Source organism: Coloeus monedula, assembly GCF_965178545.1.
Source record: "Coloeus monedula genome assembly, chromosome: 9".
NCBI classification, from domain to species: domain Eukaryota; kingdom Metazoa; phylum Chordata; class Aves; order Passeriformes; family Corvidae; genus Coloeus; species Coloeus monedula.
Genome location: NC_138789.1, coordinates 30,184,095 through 30,206,897, shown reverse-complemented (window position 1 = coordinate 30,206,897; position 22,803 = coordinate 30,184,095). Strand labels below are relative to the sequence as shown.

General features: G+C 44.3%; 1 protein-coding gene across 1 annotated transcript in view; it reads right to left on the bottom strand.

Annotated features, from left to right (window-relative positions):
• The window catches only part of ROR1 (receptor tyrosine kinase like orphan receptor 1), a 146,565-nt gene extending 123,972 nt beyond the window's left edge, over window positions 1-22,593 (bottom strand). Inside the window, exon 1 of the mRNA XM_082286702.1 lies at window positions 22,476-22,593. Within this exon, the coding sequence (XP_082142828.1) occupies window positions 22,476-22,578 (103 nt within the window). The 5' untranslated portion in view covers window positions 22,579-22,593. The remainder of the gene's footprint in view (window positions 1-22,475) is intronic.
• Window positions 22,594-22,803: the final 210 nt, after the last annotated feature.

The following is a 22,803-nucleotide window of genomic DNA, read 5'->3' as shown; positions in this document are numbered from 1 at the left end:
CCCCCCCATTCTGCCCTGTCCAATTTAAACACCTCCAGCACTGTGGCTTCAATAACCTCCCTTGCATGATTTTTCAGTCCCAGAGACTTTACTTGTCGGAAACCCTGGAATTCAGCTGAGGTTTCCTCGCCTGCATTGGCTCCCTCCTATTCACAGTCATGCCTTCCTCTAAATAACAGCCCTGTCCCTGCTGGTAGCACAAAGATGTGCACAAAACATCATCCTCTTCACTGCAACAGGTCTTCATTTTACTGCAATGAAAACACAGAATAGATTTTGAACTTTTTCCTCCAAGACTTCAGCCCAGTTGTGGAAAACTTTCCCCAGCTGTATAGGATATTATAGGTGTGCTCCCAGGGCAGCACAGTGACAGCCCCTGACCTTGCTGCTCCTGTGTTCCTTCGTTTTCACATTCATTTCAGTCAAACAGCAGAAATCGGGCCTGGGGGATGTTTTTATGAACAAGTATCTATTTATCGCTGCCTAAATCCCTTTTCCTTCCTTTGTGACAGAACCATACAGAAGGGAAAACAGGCAGAGGTTGGATTCCAAGGCAGAAGTTGGAAGAGGTGACCCCAAGTCCCCTGGAGCAGCATTACAAGGATTCCACAATTTATAAAATTCAGGCATTCTGCATCCTGGAAAACAGCAGGGTTCTGGCACAACTGACTGACACATTATACAGGACACAGACCTCCTTACCTAAAGTCTGATTAATAAATATTAAAAGGCTGAGTTTGATCTTTCCAGAACAGCAGCAGACTTCATAAACAGGGTGATGTCAGATGGAGATTACTGGGGCAAAAAAAAAAACCCTGCTAGGGTTTGCAATGGAAGGAAGGAAAGCTAAACACAGCCTCAGGCTCCTGAGATTACAGGTCAGCCCATTTGAATAAAAAATTGAGTATTAAAAAAGGGGTGGGCAGTATGTATTTTGGGGGGAAGGAGGAAGAAGGAAGGGGAAAGTAATACTCGTTATTTGAGCAGGGCATGCCTTTTTTTCTTGGCAATCTCTGCCTTCTCTTTTCAACAGACACATCCTTTGGGGCCTGAATTGTGAGTTAGACACATGTCCAGAGAGAAACGGGCCTCTGTTTTCTGTAGAACAACAGACTACTTATTTTTCAGTACAGACAACCCCTCCTATCTGGTATTTAACTTATATGTAAACTAGTCCCAGCAGAGCTACCCCTCTTAATGGCTCACACAACCCTGGAAAACAGATTTTTTTTCTGCTCTTGGACTGGACTCATCACTGATGCATTAACTCAAAACGACAGTGAACCCAAGTCTATTCAGTTTTGTGGGCTGGTGTCGAGTGATGAGGCTTCTTGGCAGACTTGAACTACTTGGGAAGGCAGAAGTGAATCAAAGACTATTACACAGATACAGCAAAAACATTAGAGAGATTCTGACAGACTCAATCCTTGCAGAATGTTTGATGTTCTGCTGTTCTCAAGTGACTCATGTGATTAATAAAGTAGATATATTTGTCATCTCCTTGGACAGAACTAGAAATGTACTTTGCTAGAAGCAAAAACAAATAGGCTTTGAGAGAAACACCACAGGTGAATGAATACCACCCACAGCACCAGGGATGTGCACTGCAGAAACACCCTTTTTTATGGGAATTCCCAGGAGCAAGGACAGTGGAAGATTTCAGGATCATGTAGTACAGTTTGGGTCTGAATCATGTTTGTTGTCTCTGAGTGTTCATATCAAAAACCATTTTCTACTCCATCAGGGCTTACAGGAGAAACAATTTAGGTGTGACACTATTATTGCTTTAATTAATGAATATATTTGTAAAGGTCTGAATAAACAGGTGAGGGAAATATTCACACAGACTAAATGGAAGCTATAGTTTCTCTAGGATTCCTTTGGAGTCACCAAGATATCCAGGGTAAAATAGATGGATGAGGCAGAGTCCTCTGCCCATGCCCTTCCCTGTGTCCTAACAGATGTACATCTAATTTCTTGTTAAATCACAGCCCTCACAGCTTCCTAAGACTGTGAAGGGCTTTAGTCTCCTCACCCTGACAAGTTTTCTCTCTCACATCTAAATTAAGCTTGTTCTGCTTTAAATTAAGTCAAATATCTTTTGTCTTAGCAATCACTGCCATTGGGAATAAGCTATTCTCTTCCTCTCTGTAACAGCCGATGTAGCAACAACTCACAAAATATCCTTTTTTTCCCCTTTTTCCTCCTTTTTGGTGATGCAACCACAGCTCATCCATCCTTATCAATGAGGTTTTCTTCTCTCTATGATTCTTGCAGTTCTCCCTGGGCGTTCTCCAGCTGGTCCATGCAGATCCCACTTCCCAAAGCCAGTTTTCCTGCTGCTGAGGTCTCTCCCATGCTGAGCAGAGGGACAGAGATTTCTTATGCCCCGCTGGTTGTGCTGCTGCCTGCACAGCCAAAGACAACGTCTGCCTTCCCCTCACACTGCAGCTCTGTTGGCTCAGCTCCCTTCCACGACAGCTCCCAAATCCTTTCCCAAGAGCTGCAACCCAACCAGCTCCTGTTCTGTCATTTACACAGGTGACTTCTCCTTCAGGAGTTTAATACATTGCACTCATTCCATCTCATCATATTTCTCCTTTTTCTCCCGTTTAGCAAGATCATTTTGAAACTTGCCTCTTATCCCACCTACCCGGTGTCCTCCAGCACAACTGCTGCTCCCATTCCCAGTTTGCTCCCAGAAGAACCATACCACCAGGCCCAAGGCTTTCCTGTTATTTAGAGGTTCTCTGTTTTCCCTGCATGGAAATGACTCCAGTGCTGCCTTTACAAAGAGTTTCACTCAGCCTCCGTGTCTGTCCCCGCCATCACAAGTTGACACCAACTCCAGACACGTCACCGTGTCCCCCACAGGGTTTGATAAGCTGCTCTAGGGGGAAAGGAGGTTGGTGTGGCAGGATTTGGCCCTGACAAAACCATTTTAGCTTGCTATTTATCTCCTTATTATCTCCCAGCTGCTTGCAAATACTTTATCTGTTGTTAAGCAGATTGATGTCGAAATCCTCACACTCATTTTTTGCTTCCTTCCCAATTTTTTAGGCTTCCCCCCATCAGCACACAGGGTCTCTCACTCCTCAGACTGACCTGGGCTGAGAAACTTCCTCAGAGGTTGAAGAACTGACAGGAGAAATCCTAAAACATCTAATTTATCCAAGTATTCCCTATGTGTTTTTTCTCATTTCTAGACTGAGACTGCAGTGCTGATGTCTTTGCATTCCTGGTGTCTGCTGGGTTTTCAGGGCAGGGTCAAAAGCAGTGCAAAAAAAGAGCATTAAGGATTTCAGCCTTTGGTTTCACTCTCCAGAACATTTCCTGTGCACTGAGTCACAAGTCAGCATTTTCCCCTGGCTTTCTCTTTCTCTGCTCCCCTCATTATCACTTGGAGCTTCAATCCCGTTCTGTGCCTCAGCTTTTCTGACTTTGTTGCTGTGTTTATCCTAAACTCTTGTACTTACCTCTGGCAATTTCATTCACAGATTTAAAATACCTTCCTCTCCTATATTCAGGGCCTCTCTCTCTCTCTTTTATTCACACCCAGCATTCCCAAATCAGAAGTATAATAATGTTCTCCATAAGTAACTGTAGAGTCCCTTAAATACTTTGACCTTTCAGATTTGCTTCCCATAAGATCCTACTTAGGAACCTTAGTCTAACAAATCACAGTATTCTTATATCATCCCTATTTCCTAAGGAATTTGAACTCCATCATCCAAAATTGTTCATTAAAATATCTCCCAAAGTCACAATAGCAAATTTATGAGCACTCTGTTATTTTATAATTGAGAAAAGAGCATTTCAACCCCACATTGAGCAATTTCAAGAATTACCACAAAATGCATTCATTTTATGAGGTGAAGGTTAGAAGTTTTGAAATAATTACCAAATCCAAAACCAAACTGATAATGATTTCTTTCTGTCAACATCCCACTGCCCTCCCCAAATGCACCAACCTGGGCAGCTGGGAATGGCAGGAGGCTTTTGCAGGATTGGGAAGAGCATGGATAGGAGGCAGTGGTTGAGAAGCTTGGGCTTAGGAATAAGGATTAATGATTGCATATGGCACACATAGGTAGGTCCCACACTACTTTAAAATAAAGCAATAAATAAAAATGCTTTGATCTTGAAATTTTGGTAAAAGAGGCATCCCCAGCTTTTATTCTCACACCTGCTAGGGATTCTCTTTCGGGATGTCAAACAAGATTTAACCTGCACTCCTCTACGTGTATCTAAAAGGGAAAAATATATAACCCACAGCAAGCCATGGTGAAAAATTTAAAATTGTTTGTAAACAATTTGATATGAGCTTCCTTGATCAAAACAACTGTTAAAAAAATTGGTAACTTCTGGATACTATCAGCAGAGAAATAAAAATGGAGTGCACAGTATTTCTTTCTGATGGAACATTGAAAAGATTTGTTTTTTTCTGATGCCTGCCAAGCTGCAATAAGAACCATATTTTCTGCATGAAATTTAACACCCAGAAGAAACTGTAAAGGACCAGAGGGTCTCCTGTCCCTCTACACTTATTACTGCTGTAAGCTCCATGAGCATATGGAAAGAACACACTCTGGGTTGCCTGGAGATGATGTAAATACAGATAAGTGCATTCATCTGTTTAAAAAATGAATAAAAAGAAAAGAAAACCTACAGACCTTATTAAATAAGTTATCAGAAAAATATGAAAGTACATCTTTGCAGTGCATCAGTCCAGGCACATCATTTTTTACATGTTTTATATGCTTTGGGTTTATTTTATATGCTTTAGCTGCACTGTGTATTTCTCAGGGCTCAGGGAAAAAAATCAACCTAATATTCTGACACAGAAAATTTATTTGGGTATTTCCCATTCTGATTCAACACATATCAATGGCCTAAGCTACATATTATCAGCCCCAAGAATACCATTCAAGAAATGACAGCAAAGGATGACAGGTGGTCAAAACCTGCTTTTTATCCTCCTTCTGCTTTCCATCATGAAGATTTTCCTACTCCAGCCCCCCGAAAGCCAGGCAAAGTGAGTGCAAATATTAACTCTAATATAGAAATTGTGCACATTTCTTCACGAGCAGCTCCTCTTCCATCCCCGGATCCCTGAGACAAACCAGCTGCTCCAGCCCAGAGCGGGGGAAATCCAAACAGATTACACTCAAGTACTGCTTTATGGGAGATTTAGGAGAGACCACAATAATCCTAAATCTGATCCCCTGCACGACACATGCCACAATTCCCTATATCCAGTGGTTCTTGCACACATCCCACTGTGGCTGTGAGCACATTGTTCCCCAAGTCAGCCCTGGTTTAAAGGCTCCCAAGTGATGAAGAGCCTCCCACGTCATTTGACCATTTGTTTTCCACAAATAGCTCCTTTCAAAGTGAAAAACTTGCAGAAGAAAATGAAGTTGGCTCCCCTTAATTCAAGCTGGAGATTTAAGAGTTTGTCCCCGCTGCAAACCGCACTGAAATGGAGAATTCCAGGAGCAAAGCTGGGAAGCAGAAATGGGGCACCAGAAGGTCCACATGGGGAAAGGGCCTGGCCTGAAGCATCAAGTACAGAGAGCCTGTGCCAGGCACCCAAAATAAATGATGTGTCTTCACAGCAAACCAGTCTGATTCATTTCTGCTGAGTTCAGTCAGGGTATTTAAAACAAACTCTGAACAAAAATACCTCTTTTGTTTACAAGGCTTTGCTTTCCAAACTCTTGTCTCTAAAGATGGCATTTTCCAGACAGCTCAGGCCTCTGGACGCTGAGGAATCCTTTGGGAATGCAACTGGGTGGCTTCAGGATTTTCAGAGACCTCACCCTTGGCACCCATCCTTCCACTGTGCCCACGGATCCTACAGAAGATAACTGCACAGGGAATGTGTTTGTACCCAAAGAGCCAACTCCAGGAGCAGACCTCAGCCTTCATTTTGAGGTGCTTTACTGAAAAACTACACAGCAAGATTAAACCTGCAGCAAAACGAGGATTAGTCCAGCCCAAGAAGAGGTAAGGAAGGACAAAAGCTGTTCTCATCCCAGAAAACACCCTGTCAACCCCCTTTTCCCTGATCTCCCTGCCTGCCTTTATGAAGTTTGATCAAAAATTACATTTTGTTATAGCCCAGTCTTAAAAGTCTGGATGAAACCAAAAGAAATCTCCACTGGGCTGTAGCCTGTTAATGATACCGTGCTCTCCTCTGGCTCCCTGCCAGAGAGTGAACAGTGCCAACATTTGCAGACTTCCAACAGGAAATTAAATAACTGCCCTGTTGGAAATATAAACCCATTTACAGTGGTCAGGCTTGCATTTTCCAAAACAACGATACAGTTTGTGCACGTAAAGCTCGAGGAAAATTTGTCAGAAGATTCAGCCAAGCAAATATGAAACAAAGCCTTATGAAAAGGTGTTTTACACAGGTCTCCAAATTAGAGCTTTGTCAGGTGTATTTCCTGCCCTGAGGCTTCTGGAGGAACAATTCCAGGGGCCTTTAGAGAGTGCTGCACACACATCCCCCATGGCTGAAGATTAACAGAGGTCCTGCTTTTTTCATAATTTTCTGTATTATTTCATTTACTTCTCCAGAAGTGTTTTGGGCAGTTTACAAAGTGCTGCTGCAGGCTTGGGAGAGCCTGGGCTTTATTTTTAACCTCTTTTGTGACTTCTGGTCAAATCTCTGCCCCACGCTACCCTTCATCCTCACACACTTCATCACATAGAATCATGGAATCCTGAAATGGTTTGGGTTGGAAGGGACCTTAAAGCTCATCCTGCTTCAACCCTGACACCTCCCACTATCCCAGGCTGCTCCAAGCCCCATCCAGCCTGGCCTTAGACACTTCCAGGGATCCAGGGGCAGCCACAGCTTCCCTGGGCAACCTCTGCCAGGGCCTCAGCACCTTCACAGGGAGGAATTTATTCCTAATATCCAACTCAAACCTCCTGTCTTTCAGTTTGAAGCCATTCCCCCATGTCCTTTCACTAAATGTCCTTGTAATAAGTTTCTCTCCATCCTTCTTGAATATATATTGAAGGGAGAAGCAAACTCCTGCCCCTATTTTAGTCACTGGAGTTTCACCACTGCCATCACCACCACCGAGATCTACACTGGGGAAATTCCAGAGAAAGCAGTTTGTTCCTTCCCAGGAGTTTTTACAGCCTGGACTGTTCTATAAACCTTGTCCAGGCCCCACAGATACAACACCCAATAAATATTATATTCTGGAAGTATTATTGATTAGCAAATTTGACTTTTATCTCCATTTTTCTTCCTCACCCAGCTACTGCAATGTTTTTCTTCTGCCACCTCCCCTTCATCTCCCTGCTGTTGCCATTAGAGTCAGGAATGACACAGACACACAATCCAGGAGGAGTTCAAGAGGTAGGCAGAACATTCAATATATATATTCAACAACAGGAATATTCAGCAGGAACAGCAGCAGTAGAATTTCCACACTTAAGGGATTAGAAAACCATCCTGCACGTTTTTGCCAGTGCTAAGAGAGTGACAACTGTAGTGTTGTTCTTGAATATTATTTCTTTTCAAAGCAACACCGTACATGAGTGCAAACCAGCTACATCTCACCTATTCATTAACAAAACCTTCCCTACATTCACTGTAAACAGTCTAAAGTTGCAGGTACAGAATGCCTCCCTCCCCCCAATAGTGCTACCTTGTATTTTTGCACAGTGGGGCCTTTCATTCAAGGATCTGAACTTGTATTACACAGGTGGGTAAACATTATTATCCAGCTTCACTTGGATTGTTTCAAGTCCATGGCAAACCTGCAGCAGAGTCATTCCCTGAAGGGCAGATTTCCCTGGAGCCAGCACTCGGCCCTCTGGAGTAAAGAAAACTTGCAGAAGAAAGAGTTTGTGGGATCAACCCACTAAAGCAAGTTCCTCCCACTAATCAAAGTCATATGAAAATAATTGCTCGAAAAAAACCCCATTTCCTTAAGAAACTCTTCAAAAATGGATTGAAGATTCACAAAAAGGTATTATCTACATTTGTATTTTCAAGCCTCACCTCAAGTTTTATGTGTAGTTCCATAAAACTGAGAACTGTACATGTATTTAATGCCAGTAAAGTAGAAAGACACCTCCACATCACTGCTTTTATTGCTCCTTCCGTGCTCTTCCACCACCCAAACTGGGTTGAGGCCCTTGAAAAACGTGATGAGTGACACCACTCCCCAGGCATGCAGTGAATGATTTGCATCTTTCAGATTCCCATTCTGCAGAAGTCATTGGACTTGGACACAGGAAAACAAGCGAGGAAAAAGCAGCACGTTTGCAAGTGGCAGGAAAAGCAGCAGCAGGGGTAGAGCCCTAAAAAGCCCCTGTGAGCTCCTGGATGCCCCAGGACACCACTAAGCACCAGTCAGGTCTCACTTTCAAGTCTCACTCCTGTAAATGAAAAACAACTCCAAGTCTCACTCACTTAGGCCCTGCTCCAGGAAGGCACTCGGGCGGGATCTAACGTTAAACACAAAACTGGGCCCGTTTAAATCAGCTGCACTGTTTACAGTTCCAATCTATGGGTAAGTGCTCTGCTGGACTGGGGCCTTGAGCAGTGATTGTTATTTAACACTTTCTTTAAGTTCCCCTGCCAGTTCCTGGTGCCTCAGCAAACTTCATCTCTTTCCCATCCGCTGCATCCCCTGTTGTTCCTTGAACAAACACAGATGGCCCCAGTTTGAGCACTGAGATTCTGCCACCACAGCCATCTAGGAACCAGCAGATATTAAATGGAAAGGGGAGCTGCTATTTTCAAAGTTTTCCTCAAGACAAGAATAAATCAGCACCATTCACTGGCAACAGAAGAGAAAAGGCAAACGCAGGCAGTGGGGCAAAGGAGGCTGATAGGAAAGGGGAAATCAAACCAGCCCCGAGGAGGAGGTAACAGCTTGGGGTATTTTCCCTCCCCACAGCCACTGCCTGGGGAAGAAGATCAGCGGAAGGAGTTCTCACTTCTTGCTGTGGCTGATAAAACACCAGACCCTGCCACAGGATTTGCCTGCTGGGAACCACCAGAGACATCTGCAGCAACGCCATTTTCCAGCTCTTCCAGCACCAGTTTGCCCAGAACAGCCTCCCACCAGTCTCTCCTTGCCAAGACTCATTGCCACAGCCCCCAGCCTCGGTGACAGACCAGGGATCCCAAGGACATCCCAGCTGGATAGGACATCACCACAGTAGATGGACAGAGAAGCATCAGCAGCTCGTTGGCCTCTTCCCCATCTCTGCCACCACGAAGACACCAACAGAGCAGTGGGAGGATTTCAGTAATCAAAGGGAACAACTTCTTTTAAATCAAGCTGAAGAAACTGCTGAAATGGACCTTGGAATAGTCAGCAGGGGATCCCTTTGAAAAAACAAGACTCCCAAGGACCGTGAAGAAGAAAAACCACACTGGAGAGCAAAGATTAGAAAAGAGGAAGAAAACAGCATGAGGAGGAAGGAGTATCATGTGCTCTGCTAACTGCACCTCTTAATTAAGAGAACACAAGTGTGGCTCAGTGAAACAACATTACTGCACATCCCTGCTACAACACACATTTATAAAAGGGATACATTCCCCTTCTTCCAAATGCTGAAGGGTTTCCATTCATCTGGCTGCAGCATGTCACAGAACTGCACTACAGCAAGATTATCTCTAGAAAGCCTGGGCTGTTATTCATATATTGAAACATAAGTAAGATATTACTGGTTTGGAAGCTGTCAAGACACTTCTCTGCGTGCTGCAACAGAAGTCAGAACGAGACATTATCCAGCCCCTACCCAAGGCTTCCATTGGACACGGGAAAAATCAAAGCCCAGAAATCCTTTGGGGTGTTGACATTATTTTCTAAACTAAATCATCACCAGTGTAGTTCCCGTTCACATAAAACTAATTTTATTTGAGATATAAAGCTTCTAATATAAACAAAGTTTCTGAAAGAAAAACAGGTCAATCATTGTAGCTGCCATGGCAAATAATATTGCAGATTTTTCATCTGTTAATACAGTTAATACACTACAGGGTCTGGGCACGTGAATGTCTGTAATCCTGGTCCCCAGTACCTTCTCCCCTGAAAAAGTAAAGTGGTACAGATGGATTTTTTTTTTTAATAACCCTAGCCAGGAAAAACTGGAAAATGAGAAGAAAGCATTGAGAAGTGCATTGTTATTGGTGTGCCTGTATTGTATTAGCCCAGACATGTCTGTGCTTGGAAACAAATTGATTGCATCTCTTGGTAAATCAGCCCCTCTGTGGATAACGTACCAATCTCTCCCCAGATTAAAGAAGCAGCATCTGCTTCTAAACACAAACCAACTGAGGAGCTGGCACTGCTGCAGAACTTCATGGCTTGTGTTTTCTCTGCTGTTCTTCATGTGCATGTAAGGACTGAAGTACAGCACATCTCTAACACCACATCAGGGGCTTCAGGTAAACCTCTAATTGCCCCATGTGTACCAAAAACACATTTAAACAGAATTTTTAAAAAATAAAATGCATGCAAAGTATGTGATGGAGCACTTACCATGGACTCTTCAACAATTCATTACCAGCATTGGGTACAGGATGCATTTATTCTGAATTTACATGAGTGTAAGGAAGAACAGGTTTGGTCAAAATATCCTCCTGTGGCTTTAAAGATCCAATTAGGCAAAGCACGTTCCCAAAATGAAAGGGATGTTAATAGAAAACATCGAAGCAGTTGTTGGCTGACACAAGAATCCACTGAAATCCAAACAACCCCCCAGGACCTTGAATTGCCAATAGAAAAGATCCATCAGAGCAGCTCAAAGGCACAGTCCCAAGTGTGCTCTGTTCCTCCGAAGGAATGAGAGTGAAAAAGCAGCTGCACTGTGGGATGGTGCCTTCAAACCTCCCAGCATTCCTGAATTAGCCTTTTACCAAAGACACAGCAAATCCCAAAGTTCAGTGCACGCTCTTTCGCCTCCAAAGCTCAAACAACTCGGTCCCAAAGAGGGCAAGTTTGTCATTAAAACACAAAAAACCCCCAAAAATAACAAAAAATCCACCCTGGCAAGCAGGCACTAACAGTGAATTTGCAAATATTTAGTGCTTGTGCTCTCCAGAGGTGAGATGCTTGTGCATCTTCAGACACCCCAGTATGCAGAAATGAGATGGAAACTCCTGAAATATCTTGGACTAAAACTGGCCGAGGTCAGAAGGTGTTGGTGCAGGCCAGAAAAGGGCTGCCAGACCCTCCCTTGCCAGGTGCACCCCTTTTCCAGCACATTTGCACCTGGGCTTATGTCCAAAATAAACCACTGAAGTCCCAAATCCCAAACATCAAAGATGAATGAGCACAAAGTATCTAAAATGTTTCCTAGTTTGGCTCAAAGTAGGAAATTCTGCAGAACTCAAGAAAGGATCAAGCTCTGCTCAACAGGAAAGAGACACTTGAAGCTGCCTCCCCTTTCACTTCATCTGAACAAATGTTTGATAAATTCAGGCAAAACAGAAAAATCCTGAAGATTATAAAATCCTTTCTCTACATACACAAAAATCACTCATTTCAGAACTCTGCAGTGATGAGAAAAGTAAGAAAAGCCAAAAAAAACATGTAGAGAGACTGAAACAGGAGTTGTTTCCCAGTCAAAATTTAAACACACAGCATTAAACATTTCCTTTTTTATCTTTATATTCCTGCAAAGTGTGAAAAGTTCTTGCTCAGAGAGCTATTGCTCTCCTTGAACCGCACATGAAATTATCAAATATAGGTTTCAAGAACAAATATTGTCTCAAGTTGCAACAGCTTTCACCAAGTACTGCAAATGTTCTCCTGACACACAAATGGAGTTAAAATTTGGAAATTATTTCAAGTCCCACGTTCAGTCTGAGAAATATTCCTCACAGAAACAGTGTCTTTTCATTAGGATTTAACTGAATTCTGTATTATTTATTAGCAGACAAATGGGATGCCTTTTGTATTTCTAGTACACATTTCTGGGAGGAAAACTTGGGATATTGTGGTTAAGGTTGGTAGAGAGCATGAGAACATATATGGAACAAAAAGTGCAACCATTTGCATTTGGCTGCTCATTTGAACCCCGTGAATATTTTTGGATATTATTTTGTTTGGAGAAATCCAATCCTCCCTGAGCAGCTCTTTTCCTGTATGCAAAGCCCTGGCTTTGTCCTGCCCTGGGCCAGCCATGGAAGAGCCGACCCCATGTGCTCCCACAGCCAGCGCTGGAAGTGACACTCGTCTTTCATCCCTGCAAGCTGAGCCAGCCCCACAGCACACACAGATCAAAACCATCCCTTCTCCCATGGCATTTGGTGCAGGAAGCAAAGGGAACACTAGATCCTGCTTGAAGACAAAATCCCAAGTATTCAAGTTTCACACGTTCTGCAGCGGGTATTTCCCAGCTCTGCGAAAAGGGCAGCGGCACAACCCCAGGACAAAAACCCACAGGACAAAAACCATCTCGGTGGTACCAGTGTCCAATTGGACACCAAAGATGTTGGGAAGCATCCATGAGTTGTAGCAGTGTAATGGAGCAAAACAAAACATTTCTCCCATTTCTTTAAGCACCACGTGTACTTTGAGTGCAACAAAGTCCATGAGAGGAGCTGCACGTCCCTGTTTTTCAGGATAAAATATTCCAGAACACTCTGCACTGGTTCACTGCTGGATGAAAAGTGTCTGGAAACAAAGCAGCAAAAGCATTTTCTAGGGAAAAAAAAACTGATTTGATTCTAAAAATAAGGAAAATACATCAAAGTAAATTTTCAGTGTACTTTCTTTGTGTACTAGTAACAAGTACCATCATTAGCAGGACTGAGTTCATTCTTTGGGGTTCTTTTAAGGCAATAATATCCCACACCAGGGGTGGGCACATCGTGACTTTCACGTGGAAAGCCTGTCTTCCTTTACACAGGAAATATTTCAGCTGGCTGAAAGCAACTGCCCACTAAAGTTAGTAAAAGATTCATTACATGCATCCTCTAAAGGATTCTGGCAGAAAATCTGTCAGGCTCTGCTGCTCAGATTGACTGTCTTAATCAGCACTGCTGAATGACTGAGCCATAACCAGGATCTTTAGGATCTTGTAGGATCTTTAAGACAGCAAAGCAAGTGGAGATCAAAAACTATTTCCCTGCTGCACCTCAGTCATCTTCAGTGTAATCCTCAACATCTCTGGTGTCAGTAATTCCCAGTAAGAGCAGCAAACAGCAGGATAATATCAAGCCTTGATACCTGATGAAATGAAAGCTAAATTAGCACAATAATCCCTCAAGAACATAAGTGCCTTCTCAAGGAGCCTGACACCAGCTTATTCAGGCAAGGGCAGAAAAAAGCCTATAAAACTCACTTCAGTGGGATAACGCAACAAAAGCTAAAGAAAGTTGAGCCTCCTATCACCACACATCCATCCCTTGCAACATTTCAAATGATTTTACAGTTCTTCTGACAGATCTGTACATAGACACCTCTCAGCAAATTACATGGAATATATACACACTTAATCCCTCCTTGCACTGTCGAGACAGAATTCTTCCCCTCAGGCCTCGTCAGTTATTACAATTAGTCCAGGTGAAGTTACCCTTGATAATCTCAGGAGATAATAACTGGCAGGAGGAATAGGATAACAGAACATCCGACAATTACAGGGTTTGGGTAGGGGATTTCTGTAGAGCTGACAACAAAATAAACAACACCTGATGTACAAACCTGTGCAGAAGCCTGAACTCTGATTTTCCCACAGCAAAGGCAGTGCCAGCATTGCTGTCCCTGCTGTGACCCTGCTGGATGGGCTGTGATGCCTGAGGCCACAGCTTCACTCATTTACTGACAGAGAACAACCCCAGTTAAGACTTTGGTGCTGTGCTCTGTGAAAACTTTCTGAGAAGTTGGCTGTACCAGAGGTGCTCCACCATAAATATAACAGAGACCGAAAAATTCACCCAGTGTTTTAGAGCTCCAAGCCCAGCATCTTCAGAATGGCCTTGGATAAGAGAACTGACCAGAATTGAGTCTTCCCTCTTGGATAAGAGAACTGAACATGCCCCACAAGTGACAACAGAGCAACCTTAAATGTTCAGATTCCCAAAAATCCTTGTGTAGGTGTCCTGTTTACAGGAGTCACTTCCACCACAAGATATTGTTACCCAACCAAAGGCCTCATGGCAAGGAAAGGCTGTCCATTTGCAGGTGGTTTCTCCTTCTTTATTGAAGAAATTCCCTGAAAATTCACTTTACCTGCTATTGACACTGAGACCACCTTTTTTTCCTTCCCCCAGTACCAACTCTCAACTTTTGAAGTTTTCAAGACAGATCAAAGAACTTCCCCAGAACCATTGGGACCTACAGAAATGCTGAAAGCAGAGCCACAAGAGTGATCAGTGCCAAATGTGGCTCCCCAGCGAAACCAGTTCAGGAAGGAAGGAATGGGCCAGTTCACTTAATGCCCAACCTATTCTGTCTCACCCTGAACAGTTCAACCAACAAAATATTTATATTGACATTCCCTGGAGGTGTTCAGCCTGAAGTGTGAGGGGTTGGTCATACAGCTCCTCATATCAGGACTATCTTTGCTGCTGGGAAAAGTAGGAGACAGATTTCAAGAAAAGATTTCAAGAAAATTGTTCAAGTTCTGCACGTAAAATACTCTCAAGTTTGTGAACATTTTACTGCTGCTCAGGGTTCACTACACAGAGTCAGAAATACTCATTAGGATTTAAAAAAAGATCAATCACAAACGGGGAATGTAAGAACATAAATCACATCCTACAACAAGCTCTCAAAAGGAAAAGGGAAAATCAGATATCATCTCTCCCTATATAACACAAGAAAATCAGGGCAGTATTTTCTTTTAATCCCTGATGAAATACAATTTTGCTAATGATGAAGATTTCCCTATAGTGAGAGGATGCCTTTACAGCTTCTTCCCTTGCCCGGGCCTCTTTTTGGAGAATTTCTGTAGCAGAGGGGACTGAAAGAAGCAAAAACCCTTTAAAGGTTTTCACCAGGGTGTCTCAGGGCCTTCCTAAAGCTCTCTGCTGTACTAAGAATGCAGTTTATAAACAGGTAAAATGCTACTGTTCTTAATATACTGGAAAACGCTTTTTTTTCAACATAGAGCAACAAGCCCTGCACAGAAAACATAATGACAACATCCAGCTTATGGCAATGACCCAAAACTCAGGAGAAAAGGGGTCTGGAGCTCCAATGCTGCTCCACTGCTGCATCCACTAGAATGCATTCTGTTATCCCACAGCAGGTTTCAATTATTCATTTCTTAATCAACTTCAGATTGACTTATTTAAAAGGATGCAATTTTAACAATAAATCTCATGGACAGTGTTAATTAAAAGCTAAATCTTGCCCTGAGCTGGACGCCCAAGGTCTATGAGAATGTTCACAGCCCATTTATTTACTCCAGCATTGTGTCAGTTATTGAATTACAGTAAATTAAAAACACAGTGACAGAGCAATAGCTGAAATAAGTGAGGCTTGTTGCATCTCACTTACAAAGGTTGCCAGACTTGGGCTCTGTCAGGCTGCCAAGAAAAGTGAATGTAAAAGTCAGGGGCCCTCAGTTCAGAAACATCCTCTGGTGCACATGAAGTGTTGCAGCCTCAGAGATGCCAGCAGGCAGAACCAAAAGTCCACCATGAGCTATTCCTTGGCCTCCTGAAAGCATTTAATGATATAAATCCATCTTCCTGACAATCAGCTGGGAATTAAATGACCTGTTGCCACTGTAGGTGAGACACACTGAAAGCAGAGCTCAACGTGGTGCTCTCTCCACTCAGCACGTTCTGGAGAAAAAGAGATGTCTCCATCATGCCACAGATTTTCATTAAATTCACAGAGAGATAATGTGTTTTATAAAAAAAAAAATCAAAACATATGGAATGAATAATTAACATATACCAAAAAAAAAAAAGTAAAATGAAAACACACAGAATGCTTGTTACTCATACAGCACATCAAGTACTTCAGAGTAAACAAAACAATTATAAAGACACTTCCTTTCATTTGAAGCCAAGTTAATTTTGGAGAAGAGATGTTCACCCATGATAACTGACCCCTTACAGGAAAAACTGGGAGAGGCAAGAGCTGTTGTAAATACAGTGTAGACTGCACAGGGCTCAGATATACATTAACTCTATAAAGGTGTCACAGGTGAGATACTCCCTGTACAACGAGGATGATCCCCCTTCATGAGGAGAAAGGTTGATGGAGGTCTTGCAAAGAGGACCTCACTTGATCAAAACCAGATCTAATCTTAGTTCTAACATTGATTTTATTTTTATATCATTTGGCCAAGCTTCTGTCTTCTCCTAGAGACCTCTGTGTGTTCACAATCACACTTATCTTTGAGGACAGAATGACTGAAACAGAATTCAGGGAGAGAACAAATCCCCTTTACAAGTTAAATGTTCCACAAGAGTGGATGTCAACATGGTAAAAGCTAAAGGCCCTACAGAATTTTGAAATGAAGGCCACCCAGACCCCAATCCCTCCTTCTCCAGCACGTGTTCTCATTCTGCAGGAGTGGCCATGGTGTTCTGTATGGACCAGCTACACTGTGGACACCCCCAGGCAGCTCATTACATTTACACCCTCCATCCTTTAAAGCTCGGCTTAGCGTCTTCAGGAGGGATTGGGCCACCAGAGCAGCTTTGCAGAGGAATGTTCACACTGTGACCGTGGAAGTGCACATCCTTCCAGGGCCAATCTCAAGTTCCCAGGGTAGGAAAACCATCCCCTGCTCTATTTCCAGTCTCTGGAGGGAATGTGTGAGGAGGTTATAAAGCTGCCGAGTGTTTTTCCCTCGCTTATCTCTGATCTCTCCATTTCCCATGGCCTGCTGCTGTGCTCCGGCTCACTGCTCCACCATTCCAGCTCCTTCCTGGATCTGCCTGGAACAGATGTTCAGGGCTCTGCTGCAGACAGACAGAGCATCTGGGAATGGGACAGGGGGATGCACCAGGGACAGCCCTGGGAGGGAAGGAGCAGAAGGTCACAGGAAGCCCTTGTGCTGTATCAGTTTCAGCACATGACCTGAGCAGCTTGAAAAAAAGCTTTTAATAAAATGCAGGCTTCCCCCAGAGCCTGCACCAACTTTTCTCAAGAACTCAGCCAGTTATGAAACTTTACCAGTACATTTTGGGATGGCAAAGTCCTAAGTTAAAGCTAGTCCCAAACCTCTGAGAGTGAACGAAAGCACATCTCTGTACAGCCCAGAGCATCAGCAGGGCTTAGACAGCCCATGGAACATCTGCACAAAGTTACCAGCACTTCTGCTCCAGCTCTTGGGGACAGTGGCTTGCCTGTACACACAGGGACTTGCCTTATTTATTATTTCTTTTAGCTTTCCCTGACAGAAAGGGCAGACAGATTTTCTTTGCCTTCAATGTTCCCGAGGCACAATAAATACGCTCAGGATTCATGTCTCCAACGTGACATCACAGAATCAGAGAAACCTGAGCTGGAAGGGACCCAAAAGGATCATCCAGTCCAACTGCTGGCCCTGCACAGACACCCCCAACAATCCCACCCTGTGCCTGAGAGTGTTGACCCAACGCTCTTGGAGCTCTGGCAGCCTCAGGGCAGTGACCATTCCCTGGGGAGCCTGTGTCCTGCGGGAAGAACCTTTTTCCTGATATCCAACCTAAACCTCCCCTGACTCAGCCTCAGCCATTTCCCAGAGCCCTGTCGCTGGTCACAAGAGCAAACAGATCAGAAGATCTCAGCAGGGCCCAGGTGGGTTAAGCCAGGCCTGGACCAGAACCACAGAACTGGCACATTCCAGCCAGCAGGAACACAGTACCCAGCCCTCACCAACACCATGATACAGGACATGTCCTGCAAGAGCATTTTTTGCTGTCCTTTACCCTCTCTGATCAACCAGACTCCATGCACCTCTCCAAAGGGGTTTGTTAGAACAGGATATCAAGCACAAAAACTCCAAGGAACTCAGTGAAGCAACAAAGCAGCCTTGACCTGAGCTTTCTTCTGCTCCTGCCTTGTGCATGAACTCCACGTAATGACTTGTTGAGAAACACCAGGGAAAACACAGCTCTGTACACGGCACTGCTGGAACACAGCCCTGGCCCCACAGCCCATTTATCCCTGTCAGCCCCTCCTCCACGGCAGTGCCGTGGCTTTCTGCTCTGGTGGTGACCACTCCACACTATTTTTTCAGGAATCCTACCTAACAATCACCCTCCAAGTCTGTGTCCATCCTGGCAACATGAACCATGGGATTCCATCCACAAGCCACCAGGCACTTCCTTTCATACACTGCCCTGCAGATTTACTTGGAAACAGTGGCACTCCACTGTCTCCACTTCAGGAGGAGATCCTGGAAAGCAATCTTCCTCACCCCAGGATGCTGGCATGGAAGCAGGCTGAGGAGCCTGGGTTATTGCTTTCCTCACTGAAGGGGTTCCTTTCTCAAGCTACTTCTTTTCCCCAAGCTGCCTGACTTTGGCAGAGCACCATTTTCAATATCATATTGCATTAGATTCCAAATATAGGCAAGTTCTCTTACTTTACATTATATTCCCTGGGGGACTTCAAAGAACTTTACTATTAAATAACAGTAATATTTAGAGCTTTATTATTACATCACACACTAGTGATATACATTTAAGCTGAAATTACTCATTTTTTCCACCTTGGCAAACTTCACTGTCCATCCTGTCGTTTCAGCCCAATTAAATGACATTAAACATGTCCAAGCCTCTCACATGCCACACTCCTGGCAAGGACAGCAGCGACTCTGCTTGTAAACAGCCAGAAAAAAAAATTGTAACTTCCTCTGCAGCACCTGACCAAATGAAACTTTAAACCAAATGTAGAATTTCAGGAATTTTAAAGCACTTCATCATAAAGGATGTAAAACTGCAATCACCACCCCCACAGAAGGATCCTTCAGCTAACACCAGTATTCTGTTGTTATTTACAAAGAACCATAGACAACTGCTCTCATTTATTCATTTCACTGTTGTTCCATTTATAAATGTGCAGATTCATTGACTTTCAATATCTCCTTGATTACAATGAAAAAGAAACCAGGATGACAAAAGCCCTATGAAGTCACTTTATTATTCAACTGGAGCAGCCCCAAACAACCCAGAATTTCTTTGAGCTCAGCTTTAGGGAGCTGGTTTCAAGACACAGCACGGGGTTTGCTAATTTTTAAAAGCAGAAACCTGGATCAAAGACAGCATCTTAGCAGTAAAATAACTTGATTTGATACTCGTCTAAGTGTTTCAATACGGAGCAGGCTGTCAGAATGCAGGCTGGGTTATCACCGTCACACCTCCACCTCCGCACGGCCGGGTGTGAGACTCTCCAGCTGTGCCAGGGCTGCCGCGATTCCTTCGGCTCCGGGAGCGGTTTCCCCTGGGAAGCACCAGCACCCATCACCTGCATACCCACGGCAAGGTGAGAACATCCCACCGAGACAGCAGAAAGAACCTCAGTCAAGCAGGTTCCTAAGAACTGTTTGAGATACAACATTTCACTCAACAACTGCGTGAACATGGAACTTGCAATTGAGGATGACTGAGGGTTTTTTTCCAGGGCGTGGGGAAGGAAAGGTTTACGCTTTTTCTTTTGTCTGAACTAACTTTCTACATGTTGCTGGCTTGCAAGACAATCGCTGTGTGCAAAGCAGCTGCATTTAGTTAGAGACTTTTTAAAAGAGTTTTCAACTCTGAGGTGCTCTTTTGAGTCCCAGCAGACTGCTGGATTTCTACATCTGTTTCCAAAGAGCGGGATCCAGTGTCACACCTCAAGGAAACTCTTTTTTCCCCTCGCTTTGCCTACTTAAATCCATACACAAGCTTTAAAATACTCCCCTACCCAACTCTCATTTGCAACCGTTTAAATCCCTGCGAGGACATAATTAACACAGCAGTTTCAGTAGAAGATAATTACAGAAACAAAGAAACGATGTCCTGAAGATAATTTGCTGCTGCTTCAAGCCACTTTTGTCAAGAAATACAAGGCTACAACCTCTAACAGTGACATCTACCTTCATCCTCTTAGAGGCTTAAGGCAACAAAAGCATTTTGTTTGTTTTTAAACTCATTCCTGGATAGTGGCTGAAGCAGCAGCCTGTGACCCAGGGATGAAACAATTAACCACAGGGACTAATCAAGAGCTGTGGAACTTTATCTCACAACTTTCAAGGAAATCAGCAGCACCCCTACAATCTAAAACACAATCTGGAGATCTGTGGGTTTACTACACGCTTTTAAAATGTTTTTCTATTATTCACGCTTCTGTCGTTGTGTCTCCTCACAAAGTTACATGATCTGGAAGAACAATAATCAAGCTGAACTGGGAATATCCAGAGCCACATACTGCAAAAAATATCCAAGCTGGAGAGTTGCTGTTCCTTAAATTGACATTAACTTTGTGCTTTTATTTGGAACACTTGGGCCAGCCCGTGAGCACCCTTGGGGAGAGCGCAAGTTAAAGGCAGTGAATGTACAAAGCTTTTGGGGTTGTTTTGCTCCCTACAAGGAAAGGTCATGGACAGAAAGGCAGCAGCAGGAGACAGTGGTCCACATTCTCCTCTTGAAAATGTCAGGGTTAAAGGGTAGGGACTGAAGATTCTGTATGGGTTGGGTTTCTGATGAAGCAAAACCTATTTCCCCAACCATTAGAGTTACCTTAAAGAAATCTGTAAAACATTTTAGAACCGTTTTTTTCTTTGGTTTTTTAATTAGTGGTGGATGTTCAGGTTCCCTTAGTCTTCCACAAAATTTAGTATGGGGGAAAACATAGTATGTGGTTGAACATGTGATAGATGTCTATCTATATAAAATAAATAAATCACTTGATCTGCCCGTGAACCCACACTGCAAGCATTTGCCGAAGATAGTATTTAAAATGCAGGAAATACTTCACTGTGGAAAGTAACTGTACATAATCACAGATCACAGTCCAGGCTGGAAGGATCACCTGGTCCAGCCTTTTGTGGGACAGGGAGCCTGACTGAGATTATCCAGTCTCACCTTGGAAACCTCCACCACATCCCTGGGGTGGTAATTCCAGTGAATTATTGTTCTCACTATAAAAAAAATTATTGCTTATGTTGAGCTGAAACCCCTCTCTGTGTAACTTGTACTACATGACCTGTACTGTAATGACTACATTAATATATTTACATAAAGGTGAATTCATACACTGATAGATACTTCCCAGCAGAATCCACAGGAAATAAGAAATGGTCACTTTTAGACCCAATGTGATCAGTTGCTTTATGTTAACAGGGTTCTATTTTTCCCCTTCCAGGCTCTTTGAAACATGCAAAAAATTCATATGGCCCTAAAGCGTTGAAATTATCTGAAAAACCAGGGGGGAAATGGCGTTTTTTCCCCTTTTAAAAATACAGCTATTTGTTAGGCACACAGAGCATTCCCTGGAGACACTAGAAATCAACTTTTGAAAATTTTCCCATTGAGATGTCAGGAAGAATTCCGACCTCAAGCTAGAACTCATCCAGCCATTGAATCTGCACCACGAGACTCCTGTGAGGCGCACTGGGACATCGGGAAGTCATTCCAGCACATCCCCTCCCTCACACACAGTCCCGAGAACGGCATCCTTAGGGACACGCTGGAACACCGGGAGAAATCCAGGCACAGGGATGTGAGTTAGATCTGTTAGCTACAAGCAACTTTTTAGAGGCAGTTATCCCACAGTATTTACAATTTGGGTTCAACTTTGGCTTTTTCATCAACTTTTTCTCTTTAGCATTCACTTTTTTCACTTCTTTAAATATAAAATACAGGCATATGATCAACAGGACTTCTCTGAGGTGGCTTGTGATTGAAGTACCCACCACAAAACACTTCGGAGGAGCCGGAGTTCACGTATATCCAACCCTCAGTGAAATTCTCATGCACGCGTCCAAAAACACTGCTCACTTTTTACTGACTTGGCCTGAAGGACTCAGTCCTTGCCCAATTCCAGCTATCCCGATTCCAAGGTCCCTTTATGCCTGAGCTACGCTATGTTTTACACGTAAAGCACTCGCAAAAAGGCTGGAATCAGAACCCTGATAAAGCAGGAGGATCGCGGGATAAATATCACTCGCTAACAACAGAACGGAGACGCTTTCTTTTTGCTGAAAATAAATAAACAGATAAACAAACATTTTTAGGAGTACAAGGGGGGTGAGATGGCAAAACATGCCCTCAGAGCCGGATCTAAGGGACAAGTCCCCAGTGTGACAACACACCTCGGGCACCATCAATCACGGACCGCAAAGCGGGACCGCCTGGGAATGGTTACGCTGGGAATGCTTACTGGCCCCAACACTTGGAAAGAGCTTTTTTACGAAGCAATTAAACACAGACCGAGTGTAAACCCCCGAGTTCGTTAACGGGAGGCGGCGCGGGGACAGCGCTGGAGCCGCCGGGCTCCCCTCAGTGCCGGCCCCGCTCCTCTCATCCCACCCCGGCACCGCCGTGTCCCCCTTACCTTGCGTGGCGTCCCCGGGCTCGGCGCGGCTGCCCGCGCGCAGCAGCAGGAGCAGCGGGAGCAGCAGCGGGAGGCTCCCGTCCGCGCCGCCCGGCTGCTGCATTCCTGAGCCGGCGCTGCTCCCGCATCCACCGCGGGGCCGCCGCTCCTCCGTCCCGCGCTGTGCCGGCGGGCGGGGAAGGCGGCGCGGCGGGGAGGGAACGGGGCCGCCGCCTCCCTCAGCCCTGCCCGCTGTCACCGCCCGCCCGCGCTGCCCGGCCCCGCAGCGCCCCGGCGCGGCCGCCCCACAGCAGCCACCGCCGCCATTTTGTCCCCGTGCAGGGCCGGG